The 12,705-nt window shown below is 43.5% G+C and overlaps 1 protein-coding gene across 1 annotated transcript in view; it reads left to right on the top strand.

Moving 5' to 3' along the window:
* The window catches only part of LRP4 (low density lipoprotein receptor-related protein 4), a 45,512-nt gene extending 37,593 nt beyond the window's left edge, over positions 1-7,919 (top strand). The window contains 6 exon segments of the mRNA XM_012645101.1: positions 53-166; positions 623-758; positions 2,508-2,575; positions 3,125-3,212; positions 4,548-4,689; positions 7,587-7,919. Of these exon segments, the coding sequence (XP_012500555.1) occupies positions 53-166; positions 623-758; positions 2,508-2,575; positions 3,125-3,212; positions 4,548-4,689; positions 7,587-7,919 (881 nt within the window).
* Positions 7,920-12,705: the final 4,786 nt, after the last annotated feature.

Raw genomic sequence — 12,705 nt, 5'->3', positions numbered from 1 at the left:
TTGGGAGACCTGATTCTGTCCCAGACCAGACATTCATCTGCTTTGCCTCCAGGGACCAATGCCTGTGGCGTGAACAATGGTGGCTGCACTCACCTCTGCTTTGCCAGAGCCTTGGACTTCGTGTGTGCCTGTCCTGATGAGCCTGATGGCCGGCCCTGCTTCCTTGGTGAGTTGGGACTGAATGGCCCCAGGAAGGTTAGAGGATCAGCAGCCTCTGATCCCTGGACCTGATCTTTCATTTTGTGTGGGATCCCCCTACAGAAGGTCTTATTACTGGAGTGACTGGGAGCAATGTGTTTGGGCTCTTTGGACTTACTCAGACCTGGGTTTATCTGGCCTCTGGCATTTGCTAGAACAGAATTCAGGTCTCTCAATTCCCAGATCCCTGCTGTGGGATCATCAGTGGCCTGTGCAGTACTCTCTCTTCCTGACTTTTAAGGGCCAGCTATCCCATCCAGAGGTGGTATTATATTGAATCCAAGTCCTTTTTATTTACAGTATTAATGGCCTGGGATTAGGGCAGCTAAAAGATTGCTTTGTCACGTTCTCTAGCTGCTACTCTTGGACCATATGTAGAGGTTTAGGGTTCCAGTGGGCCACTCCAATCCTCTTTTCTCTCCAGTACCTGGCCTGGTGCCCCCTGATCCTAGGGCTACCAGCATGAGTGAAAAGAGCCCAGTGCTGCCCAACACGCTACCTACCACCTTGCATTCTTCTACCACCCGGACTCGCACGTCTCTGGAGGAGGTGGAAGGAAGGTAAGTAGGTTCAGTACAAGACCAGGGGCCCTTTAATTCAAATCACCATCCCCTACCAGCAGAAAATCATAGTCCCAGCTTGATAATTCTGGCAGGTGGGAGGTAGATCACATCAGCGACCAGCAGTCCCTGCTGTTTGGCTCAGGAGTTGGTATTTGATTTGTAGATTTTTGCAAGTGATTCCTTTTTAGCTCTGAGGGCAAGAAGCTTTAAGAGCAGCTTTAAAGAGAAATCACTTAAGAGGAGTTCCCACATGGCATTCTTCTCTCTCTCTAACATTTGCTCTCACGTCTCAGGCTTAGTATATAGTCATATCCTACAGTGGTCTCTGTGCTGTGGCTTTATGACTTGGAACAAAAAGGTTTCCCCAGGGGTATGATGGCCTTAGCTTATAATGACACATGCATGCACATATACATACACCGTTATTAAATAAGCAAGCATAACCATGAAGTGTTCTCAAACCAAGTATAAAATATTGTATACCATTAAATTGAAGGTGCTACCAATTATAAAATGCATCGTGGTTTGAGAGATTAAACTGAAAACATGACCGAGGGCAATTGTGAGATGCCATCGATTATAAGTCATGTTCCTATTTCAGAGATGTTAGACTATAGAAAAAAATGTGCATCTTAAAACTGATGAAATATGATATTCAATTTAGAGATTCTTATAACTATTTTCATTTATACTTTATAAAAAAATAACCTATAAAGAAGAAATGAGTACCCACATACCTATGTAATAATAACTCTTAATATTTTGATGCCCATCTTTTTTAGACATTTTTCTAATTAGAACAGTTTTTTCACTACAATGTACCTGTCTCTTTATCGTTAATATCATCTATAGCTTAAAAGGTAATTAATACTTGATTTCAATTCTGAAAGCAGAAATATAATAATAATCCCAAATAAAAACTCTGGATTCAATGTTCCTAAAGTTACAAGATTTGCACATGATCAAATTCACATGCTGTGTGCCCCATTCTTTTAGTTCAATTTGTAAACAAAAGCAAACTCCCAGGTATAAATAGTTTCTCACCAATTTTTAAGTACTATGAATAATTATTAAGCTCTGATTTTCTTTAGGTTTATTTAGAAAACTTTTGACCCCCCTCCTTGGACTTTTTCTTACCATCGGAGGTCTATTTGAAGATTCAGTGCATTTTGGTTTCACATGCTCCTGCAAGTAGCTTTTCTCCAGCCTTTTAGGAGATGCCTTTAATTGCTTGCTCGTAATGTGCCATAAAGAAGTTACCTTCTGACCATTTCAAGTTAGTTATCCGAGCACTCCCTCTGGATGTCTTGCATATTCCCTTGTGAAAGAATGAAGGGAAGAAAAACAACTTTTTTTTTTTTACCTTGTGATATTTAGACCTTGTGATAATTTTTATCCAGTCAGATTTGCTTGGCTATTGGCTTCTTCCAGCTCATCCTGGTAGTTTAAGAAAGCCTATTATTAATGTCCTTAGTATTCTTTCTGCAGACTTCCAGACCTGCTTCTCATTTTTAAAGGTACATATTTTATAACACATTTAATCCTGATATAGCAGCTTGAAAACAGTGACTCACACTCATTTCTCTCCATTTCCTGGTCTTGCCCTCTCCATACTTCTGATATCTTCCATCTGGTATGCTCTCATGCCTGAAAGCCCCACTCAAAGGCCTTGCCCCCTTTCCTGGTGGAAGGCATGATCCTCAATGAATATGAGTAGCCTTCATATTTAGTTCTCTATGCCCACAGATGCTCTGAAAGGGATGCCCGGCTGGGCCTCTGTGCACACTCCAATGAGGCTGTACCAGCTGCTCCAGGTAAGCCCTGAGTGCCCCACTGTTTTGGAAAAGAAGATACAAAGAGTCTAAGTCTCCATTGCCATTTTTCATAACCTTCATGGGGACTCTTTGGGGTTGATGAACTCTTATACTAAATCCATAAAAATAATAATCATAATAGCCATCACTTATGCTTTCCATATGCCAGGCATTTGATAAGCCATATATATGCCGTGTGTATATGTATGTATATACACACTCTCATTTAATCTCCACTAGCCCCATGAAATGTTATTACTTATATTTAATGAGAAAACATAGGCTTAGAAGTTAAGCATCCTGCCTTAAGTCACATAGCTAGTGGGTGGTGGAATTGGGATTGCAGATGCTGGCAGAGTAGATAGATTTCTTCTCAGCTTCCTTGCCTACCTGCTGTGGCCTCTCCTCTGAGTAGAAGGCCCCTAGCCATCCTCTGATGGATAGGATCTAACACCTACAAAAGGAGCTCTTCATCTTTCCACCCCTCATGTCAACACCAGGTGGAAAGTTGTGTGAATGGTCCTTGCCCAGTCTCTCTGTTCTTCATAGGGGAAGGACTTCATATCAGCTATGCCATCGGTGGACTCCTCAGTATTCTTCTGATTTTGGTGGTGATTGCAGCTTTGATGCTATACAGGTAATCTCAGCCTTGCCACAGGGGCCACGTGCTCCACAGTTCACTGAATCAGCCTCCGATCAGCCTTATTTCCAGGTTGGGTCCCTGGTTAGAGCCAGCAGGACAGGGCAGAATACTGACTCTTATTCCCCAGTCACAGCCTAAGCATTTTCCTTATTTAATGACCATAGCAACCCTTGGGGATTTTCTCTATCCGCAAGGGGATAGAGATGCTGAGGGCACAGAGGATGTTACCCAAAGTCACAATGTAAGAGGTAAAGCTGAGGCTGACCCTAGCATCTGTGCTTTTTCCACTACCCCACACTACCTCAAACCATTGAAATTGGAAATGATTTTCCCTTTGCACAAACACAGCCATTTACTACAATATTGGTTGACATATCATTTCTCAGTAGCAATCATCCTGGAAAGGTAGAATGTGTCATTTTCAATGCAGAATCTTCTTTTTATGTCCCTCTTTATATTTTCCACCAAATGCTTTAAACACAGCTTACAGCAAAAAAGTCTGGATTTTGCTGCTGCTGCTATTCATAATAATTAATAATGGTAATAGTTAACCACTTAATGAATATGTATCAATGCTACAACCTGGTAATTATTCCTTACTTTAAGATGAGGATCTGAGGCTCACAAAGTTTAGATTGTGTCTACCAAGATTCCAGCTAGTAAGCAACAGAGGTGGGATTGAAACATAGATCTGTCTAACTCTAAAAGGTCAGTGTATTAGTTATCCATTGCTACATAAAAAATTACCTTAAAATTTAGTGACTTAAAATGACAACCATTTATTATCTCATAATTTCTGAGGGTCAGAAATCCAGATGCAGCTCAAGTGGGTGCCTCTGCCTCAAGGTCTCTCACAGGTTGCAATCCAGGTATCAGCCAGGGTTGTGGTCTCATCTCAAGGCTTGACTAGGGAAGGATTCCCTTCCAAGCACGCTCATGTAGTTGTTGGCAGGATTCAGTTCCTCACGGGCTGTTGGCTGCAGGCCTTCCTCATCAGTTCCTTGCCTCGTGAGCCTTTCCAAAGGACAACTTACAACATTGTTTCTCCCAGAGTAACAGCAAGAGGCAGTGAGGAGGGCAACCCAAGACCAAAGCCAGTTTCTTTGTAACCTACTCTAGTATCCATCACTTTTGCATATTCTTTTCATTAGAAGAGAGTCACCAGGTCCAGTCCACTCAAGGGGAAGGGATTCATAAGGGCATGATTACCAGGAGGTGGGGATCACTGTGACGATCTTAGAGACTACCTACAACATTCAGGTTACAACTTCCCCAGGTATTACCCCCATAAAGATCTGAACTAATTTCTTGTCACCTTTCCTCATAAAGACACAAAAAATCCAAGTTCACTGATCCTGGAATGGGGAACCTGACCTACAGCAACCCCTCCTATCGAACTTCCACTCAGGAGGTGAAAATTGAAGCAATCCCAAAACCAGCCATGTACAACCAGCTGTGCTATAAGAAAGAGGTAAAAACAGAAATTTATACTCAAGGTTTTTGGGGAGGTGATGTGGGGAGGGATTATGTCCTAATAGCCAGAATAAGTCAGTAAGGGCTGTTAGGTAGTCCTATCTACCATTTTGGAAGTTACAGTGATCAGAAAAACTGAATGTAATTTGGGTTTCTGGAGAGATCTAGAAACTGTGAGGGAGTAGCTTGAGGGACCTTAGTGAGAGCAAGGTTAGAAGGCAGATCCCAGGAGATCTGGTCTGAACACAGTGAGTATGCATCTCCCTGCCAGGAAATATTTTTCTAGGCTCATAGGTTCTTTTCCTCTTGTAGTTGTCATTTATCTGCAATAAGGCTGTGCCCCTATGAAACAAGAGGGCTCTCCAAGATGACACCCAAAAAACCCAAGAGCTCCTGGACTCCCCCTTTTCTAACTTCCAATCCAAACTGGCGGCACCTGTGGCTGGGAATGGCTGGTTTTTCCCTATCGTTCTCATCACATAGACTTAAGAGATTTTTCTAACACTCTGAGAGTTTATGTGCTTTTGTTTTTTTTTAACTCCTTTGTCACTTCAATGGAAAGTTATTTGCTGAATGTTTAGGCATGAAAAATAGTCCCAGGACTGGGTGTGGTGGCTCCAGCCCGTAATCCCAGCACTTTGGGAGGCCAAGGTGGGAGGATCACTTGAGCCTAGGAGTTTTGAGTTTGCAGTGAGCTATCATGATGCCATTGTACTCTAGCCCAGGCAACAGAGCAAGATCCTATCTCAAAAAAGAAAAGAAAAATAATCCCACTTCCACGAGGGAACTATAACCTGGGATTTCAGATTTTCTTAATCTCATGTAACCCTTGTTTTTTCCTAAAATCCTGTAACTTTTCATCACAAGTTATTCCTTATGAAGACCCTAATCGGTCTACTTCTATGGCCTATCTAGCACAGTCAAAACCTGCCCTCACATCTGCAGGACTCTCATGCATGATGAATATGCACTACATAATAATCATGTATTTTATGGATCCATGAATTCATATATTAAAAAAGTTTTCACTACAGGGATAGCTTGTAGTTCTAGGAATGGTAGACTTCTTCTCAATTAATATCTTTGAGAGAAAGACTCTCAAAGATTCTTGGGTTTTGGAGTGTCTGATGCCCCAGAAAAGAACCACAATAAAGTCCATAGGTTAGCAATTAAGATTGTGTGACCTTTCTTCTGTTGTCTCTTTCTTCCTCAGCAGCTCTTTCACCCCTCTGATAGCCTTTCACCCTTTCTCTTCTGATTTCCTCTTGATTTCAGGTACCTGTTGCTGTGTGTTTGTAGAGGGAGTGGTGTCCCCCAAATTGCAAGTGCCATGTCCCCTACCTCTCCCTAACTTACCCAGCATGTCTCTGTGTGAAGACTCTGAGTGGCCCACATTTTATCTTATAGTAATTTCAGCATGGAGGGTGTGCTATGTCTCTCTCTGCATGGTTGAGGGAGCTGTCACTCCCAGAGGTCAGGGACCGTGGTTTTGTTATTGCTGTTGTTTTGTTTTTGTTGTTTGAGACAGGGTCTCGCTCTATTGCCCAGGATAAAGTGTAGTGGCATCACCAGAGCTCACTGCAACCTTAAACTCCTGGCTCAAGCTATCTTCTTGCCTCAGCCTCCCAGTAGCTGAGACTACAGGCATTTGCCACCACGCCTGGCTAATTTTTCTATTTTTTCATAGAGATATAGTCTTGCTATGTTGCCCAGGCTGTCTTGAATCCCTGGTCTCAAGTGATCCTCCCACCTTGGCCTCCCAAAGTGCTAGGATTATAGGTGTGAGCCACCACACCAAGCCAGGGACCATGTTTTATATTGTATAATCATCAAGGCACCTACCACAGTATTTGCTTAACACAGGGGCTCAATAAATATCTGTGGAGTTGAATTGTTACTAAAATAGAGCAGCAGTTGCAAAACTTTTGGCAGGAACACTATCCCAGGGACAGAACCCAAGCGACGGTCCATCTTCTTCTGGCAGTGGTGGCATGTTGGTCAGTATCCCCCAGAAACCGGGAGTAAGGCTACCCTTTGAGGAGTCCACAGAGTAAGAAGGCTGAGCAGAATGCATTGCTGTCCTTGGAAATCTGAGGTTGCTTGGGAAAGGTCCCAGGGCTCATGGGAGCAGAACCAGAGTAACCTCCTAAAAAAGTTATAGGACACCACTGGATTGACATTTAGAACCCAAATAAGAGGATTCTTAGAGCCCTCCGCCTGTCTTACCTCCCAAGTTTTTTCCTTAACAAAATTAGAAGAGATAATTAAGAACAAACTAGCACATAAAATAGTTTAAAATCCAGAATAAATGCACATTTAATTGCTTTTGCCTGTTGTTTTGATTATTTATATCAGCATGATGTCCCCTTAATAAACCACAATAACAATAGCTAACATGTTCATGTTTTAGTGCATCTTACATCAAGCATCCCTATAATTGCATTCCATTAATCACTTTATTTAACCCTGACAGTAATTGGTTGCGAGGTGTGGATACTGTTACTTTCCCCACACTGCAGTTTTAGAGACATGAAATAATTTGCCCAAGGTGACAGAATCATGAGTGGCCAGTGCAGGATGGATGGAAGCCATGGTTCTCTCTCCTCCCTATGTGATAATGGTAATAATCATCGTAGCTGCTGCTCCTCTTTTAGGCTAGGACTCATATATGTGTCCTGACCCAGGCTCCCCATTTGTTTGTGGGATTTTTTTCTTTTTCTTTTCTTTTTTATTCTTCCTTTTTTTTTGTTGTTGTACTAGTGTGCAGTCTCTGTTTGTGCGATTTTTCTGTTCTTCACGCCCACTCTTACCCCATCCACTTCCTTTTTCAGTTCATCATGAGTTCCTTTGCAGAGAGCCAACTGACTGACTACGTCTCCCCACTCTTCACCCTAGGGAGGGCCTGACCATAACTATACCAAGGAGAAGATCAAGATCGTAGAAGGAATCTGCCTTTTGTCTGGGGACGATGCTGAGTGGGATGACCTCAAGCAACTGCGCAGCTCACGGGGGGGCCTTCTTCGGGATCACGTATGCATGAAGACAGACACAGTGTCCATCCAGGCCAGCTCTGGCTCCCTGGATGACACAGAGACAGAGCAGCTGTTGCAGGAAGAGCAGTCTGAGTGTAGCAGCGTCCACACCACAGCCACTCCAGAAAGACGGGGCTCTCTATCAGACACGGGCTGGAAACATGAACGCAAGCTCTCCTCAGAGAGCCAGGTCTAAATGTGCACCTTCTCTCCCTGCCTGCCTGTTCTTCTCCTTTATGGACTTCCAGTCCTTGTGCTTGCTTACACAGCAGGCCCCCTTCCTATGTGCTCGTCCTTCTTCTCCTCTCATCCCATAAATGCTCCCAAGCCCTCAAGGGAGCTATTTTCCACCCGAGTCCATAACTACCCATGCACAAGAAATGATGGCACATCTCAAGAATTTAGACCTGGATTTTACCATGAGTCTCACCTCTTGCACTCCATCCTGGGCCCCTTGAGATGGCTTGGTAATGATTCCTTGCCAGTGTAGAGCTCCACCTCCCCTTCCCCTGGTACCTTCAGTGCCTGCCCCACAGCATGGAAGCAACTGATGATCCAAGACTGCACTCTTCCCTCATCACAGTGGGCATGACTGCTTCTCTGAGAGGACTCAGCTACCCAGGACTGGGGCCAGGGGCGGGGTGTCAGTAAAGAGAGGGATGAAGGATAGAGGCCGAGAGAAGAAGGAAGAGTCAGCCCAGCTGGTATGGGCATCTGGGAAACCTCCAGCCTCAAGTGTGTTGGTAACATGAAAAAGCTTTTGGGGGTAGTCGGGTCTTGGTACCCCGTCCATTGCTGGCAGTGGATGTCATTCTCACCCTAAGAGTCACTGCCTTTTCAGCTGTAGATACTGGTGAGATGTGGGCATGGCTGAAGTTGTTCTTCCTCCTGCTAGAATGTCTGGAGCCATTTCTACCTTCAGATGACTGGGGTCCCCTATCACACAGCTACTGGCTAATATGAATTCCTTCCTGGTGCCACCACTGGCCAGTACCTTTCCTAAGTCCTTTACCCTATGTAACCAGGTTGTGAGTCAGTGGCTTGAGTGAATGTTGGGCCTTCGGGGCTGAGTCTCTAAAATGTCTAAGAAGCTCTGCCTAGACCAAACATAGCATACCACCTGAACTTGAACATTCTGCCACTCTCTCCCTCATTCTCTGGGATTCTGAGAGAAGAGATCTGGAAACAATCTTTCAAAGAAGGACCAGAAGTTTTCATAAACAGTCAGGAAGAACAATTGAGTTAGAGACTTGAGACACCCAGGGCCTAAAGAGAAGTATCCATGAGGTTGAAACTCCTGTGTTCTTTCTCAAGTGCTCAGGGATCTAAGTTAGTAGACAGAAAGCCTATAGCTACCGGGTGGTGGAGTTCCTATTCCAACTCTTTCCTGAGCTAAGTGACTTACTTTCCATGCTGAGATGTCATCACTTGGTTCATGCTCATTCACACAAAGAGCATATGTCTCAGGCTAGTATCAGGGAAGTTCAGACTTTTTTCTGCCCTAAAACTTCTCCCTAGCTCTTCTTCACTTTTTTTCTTTTTTCCTAATTTGCTTTTTCTGACCTACCCTTGTGGCACCAGCACTCTCCAAAGTCCTTTGGTGAGGAGGGTTAAATAAAGATGCAAAGAGGTGGGCAAGGAGTAGAAAGGTAGAAAGAACTGCTGATGAAGGCTTCTCAGTCTAGGGCACACCCAGACCTCTTCTCCCCAGGAAGTAGAAGCAGCAAGAGAGGATGACAGGGCCTGAGGATGGAGGGCATGGCTTCTAGGGGAAGTTTCCTGATCTGAACCATCTCCTGTGGTTAAAATCAGCTGCTAAACATGGGTGAAAAAGGACAAGATCAAATCTTGTCTGGTCAGTTCTAAGACTGCTAGAGACAGTCACCAAGCCCTTAGCCCTGCTCTCAGTAGCCAACCCCAGGTCTGAGCCTACACATGACAGCCAGGCCAAGAAGGCTTTTCCAGTGCATGAAGTGGGAAAGGTGAGGAGCCACTTCTGGGAGGAAAGGAGGACATTTCATATTCGGCAAAGCAGTCAAAGAAGGAGCACTTTGGGTCCTTAGCCTTATGGTTGGGGAGGAGGAGAAAGTAGAAAAGTGGCATTTTCTTGATTGGAAAGGAGGAAAGATCTTATTGCACTTGGGCTGTTCAGAATGTAGAAAGGACTTATTTGAGGAAATATGAGCACTGATTTACTCTGTACAAAGCAAAATCTCTCTGTCTTAAACTAATGGAAGTGATTCTCCCGCGCTCATGTGTAATGGTTTTAACATTACTCACTGGAGAGATTGGACTTTCTGGAGTTATTTAACCACTATGTTCAATATTTTAGGACTTTATGATAATTTAATATAAATTTAGCTTTTCTTAATCACCTTGCCTGGCTTGGAGTCATGACTAATCCTGCACCTGCTCTGTCTGGTAGGCCCATGCTGTGGAAACCTGCTTGCAGACATCACTTTGTCCTTTGGGGACATGGGGACAGTGAAGAACAATAAAGGTTGTGAGGTTCCTGCTGGAGTTTCAGCTCATCTCGAGAAGACAAGCCAAGACAAGAGTTCATTGACTTATGAAACTCTTATTTCCTCTAGAAGAGGGATACTAGATAGCTTTCATCCTGAGTGCCAACTCGATTGGTTGGTAGCAGCTGCCTGAGGTCCTATCCAGACTCAATGGAAAAAGCATCACGATCGTTAATGACATGTCCTTTGGACACCGGAAGGAAATGTCATGGCACATATACTGTGTACCTTCTATTTCTGTTCTAAGTCTTTCAGGATTTCAGTGTCACAGAACTTAACTTTGCCTTGCAGTGATGGTCACTGGCAAGACTGTCCGATACAGTAAGAAAAGTACTGGAATTGGTGACAAGGAGGGTTAATTCCAGTCCCAGATTTGCCACTAGCTCTGTTTGATCTTAGTAAACCTTCATAGTTACTCTGAGAATGGATAAAATGATCACTAAGATTCCATTTATTTTTAAAAAGCTATCTTATATTAATAGCTCATCCGCTACATCTTAAGCCTAGAATAAGGAGTTGGGGATCCCTTCTCAGGTTCCCTGGATGTGATACCCCTCAGTGAAAATTGGGAATCATGCTAGTCTCAATGCCAGATGTAGAATTTGATGTAAGTCTCAATAGTTGATTTTCTAAACCACAAACCATCTATAGAATAATGCTCCCATTCAGTCATTCATCTACTATGGGCTAGGCACTACTATACCTAAATAAGACATAGTCTCACAGAGCTAAGAGTCCGGCAACAGCACTACTACCCCGCCAAAACAAAGAAGAAAAAATGAAAGCGAGAAAGGTTGAAGCCTCTTGTATTCAAGTGACAAGAGATCTGAGTGTCAACTACAATGTATAATTTTTCCAACTTTGGTGAGGAGTAGGTGTGCTAGAACAAAAACAAGTGGAATAGCTCAAAGATAACCATCCCTCCCACCCCTACTATACTCTTTTAGAGAGATAGGGGGGAAAAAACTCACAACAGAGAGAAAAGGAGGACATCTTGGGCTGAAATAAGAGTTGAGAATTCCTTGGCTGGTTCTCTGGATATAAAACCTGGAACCGATAGGTAGGCAGAAGGTAGGTCAAATTCTAACAAACTGGACATATTTTTGCAAACTAATTATATTCAAAATACAATCACTGCCTTTTCTGTATGGTATGAACAAACTGTAGAACCTAAGATGAAATGATCTCTGGCCCACAGAAAGGTCTTCATGGCATGCACTGAAGCTTTCACCAAGCCTAGGCCTGAAGAAAACCGTGATGCATAGGAACTTAGAAGAAGGACCTATCAGAGCTGAGGCTGCATAATGTTCTAAGTACAATGCTCTGACATTCAAGGGTATCCAGTAAGCTTTGGTTCTCTGATTTCTATTTATAGACATAATGATGAAAGAAATGTGGTTGCATCATTTTTATGGCTAAGAAATCGTCTAAGTATGTCTTTTCTTCATATGTGAAGATGACTCAACTAATCCACTTAATAGGATGTTTGTTTTAGAATGTTTTAGGCAGTCTTTGTTTTGAAACATTCCCTCACTCACCCATTTGTTTTCTCTCCAGATCATTCTCCTGTTAACGAGCTGGCAGGGGCTAGCGGAGTTCAGCATAGGGAATAGAGTTTTATTTCCAGCCAAGGCTCCAACTCACAACTTTGGACTCCTTGACTTGGTGCTAAAACAGACCCAGACAGCCTAATTAAGGGTCTGAGTTTAAACCCAAGGCTAAGTTAGCCCCAAGCTACACAATCTGCCTATTTCATTTTACAAGACATAAAGAGCCAAGAACTCTCACATATCCTGCCCTTCCCAGTGGGTTTCCCTTCAGGTCCTAGAAGCCTAATGATAGCCTGCTAATGAGGTCCCTATCTCTCCTGCCTCCTTCCTCTTGGTGGGGCTGATGCTTCTGTGGTCAAAGTTCTTGGACAGCCTGCATTTGGGGGGCTATGGAAAATGGGAAAATAGGCTATGAGAAAAGAAAAAAAAGGCTAGCCATTCCTCCATTCAACTAGCACCTATTAAGTGCAACCAAGTGCAAGCCAGGATAGGCTTTGCATTCATGGAGTCCAATTAAGGCTCTAAAACTCAGCCACTTGAGATCTGTATTAATGTCACCACTGCTGTCTCCAGGGAAGAATGCAGGGGCCACCTGGACTGAAAGTTGAAAGGAAATTCATCATTGAAGCTGCTCCTTTTAGGTTGAAATATGGATCCATGTCCCATGGTAGGGATGCTTCAACCAGAATGCAGCTTGTGATTACAACGGAATGAGCACTTTCCTAGCAGGCTTTTTAGAAACACCCAGCACCATTATTCAGCAGCCACAGTGCTTGACATTTGTTTCCTGCTTTCAGTTGCAAGAATATAGTGTTCACTTTGATCTCTAATGCCCATAAGGGTTTCACTGCCCTATGATTATACTCCCTATGTAGAACTATTTAGAGGCCCCTGGAATAAAGACGGCACA

This window comes from Propithecus coquereli, unplaced genomic scaffold (assembly GCF_000956105.1).
Source record: "Propithecus coquereli isolate 6110/MARCELLA unplaced genomic scaffold, Pcoq_1.0 Scaffold227, whole genome shotgun sequence".
Taxonomy (NCBI): domain Eukaryota; kingdom Metazoa; phylum Chordata; class Mammalia; order Primates; family Indriidae; genus Propithecus; species Propithecus coquereli.
Note: the sequence above shows the minus strand (reverse complement) of the source record. Positions and strands in the feature narration are given on the sequence as shown.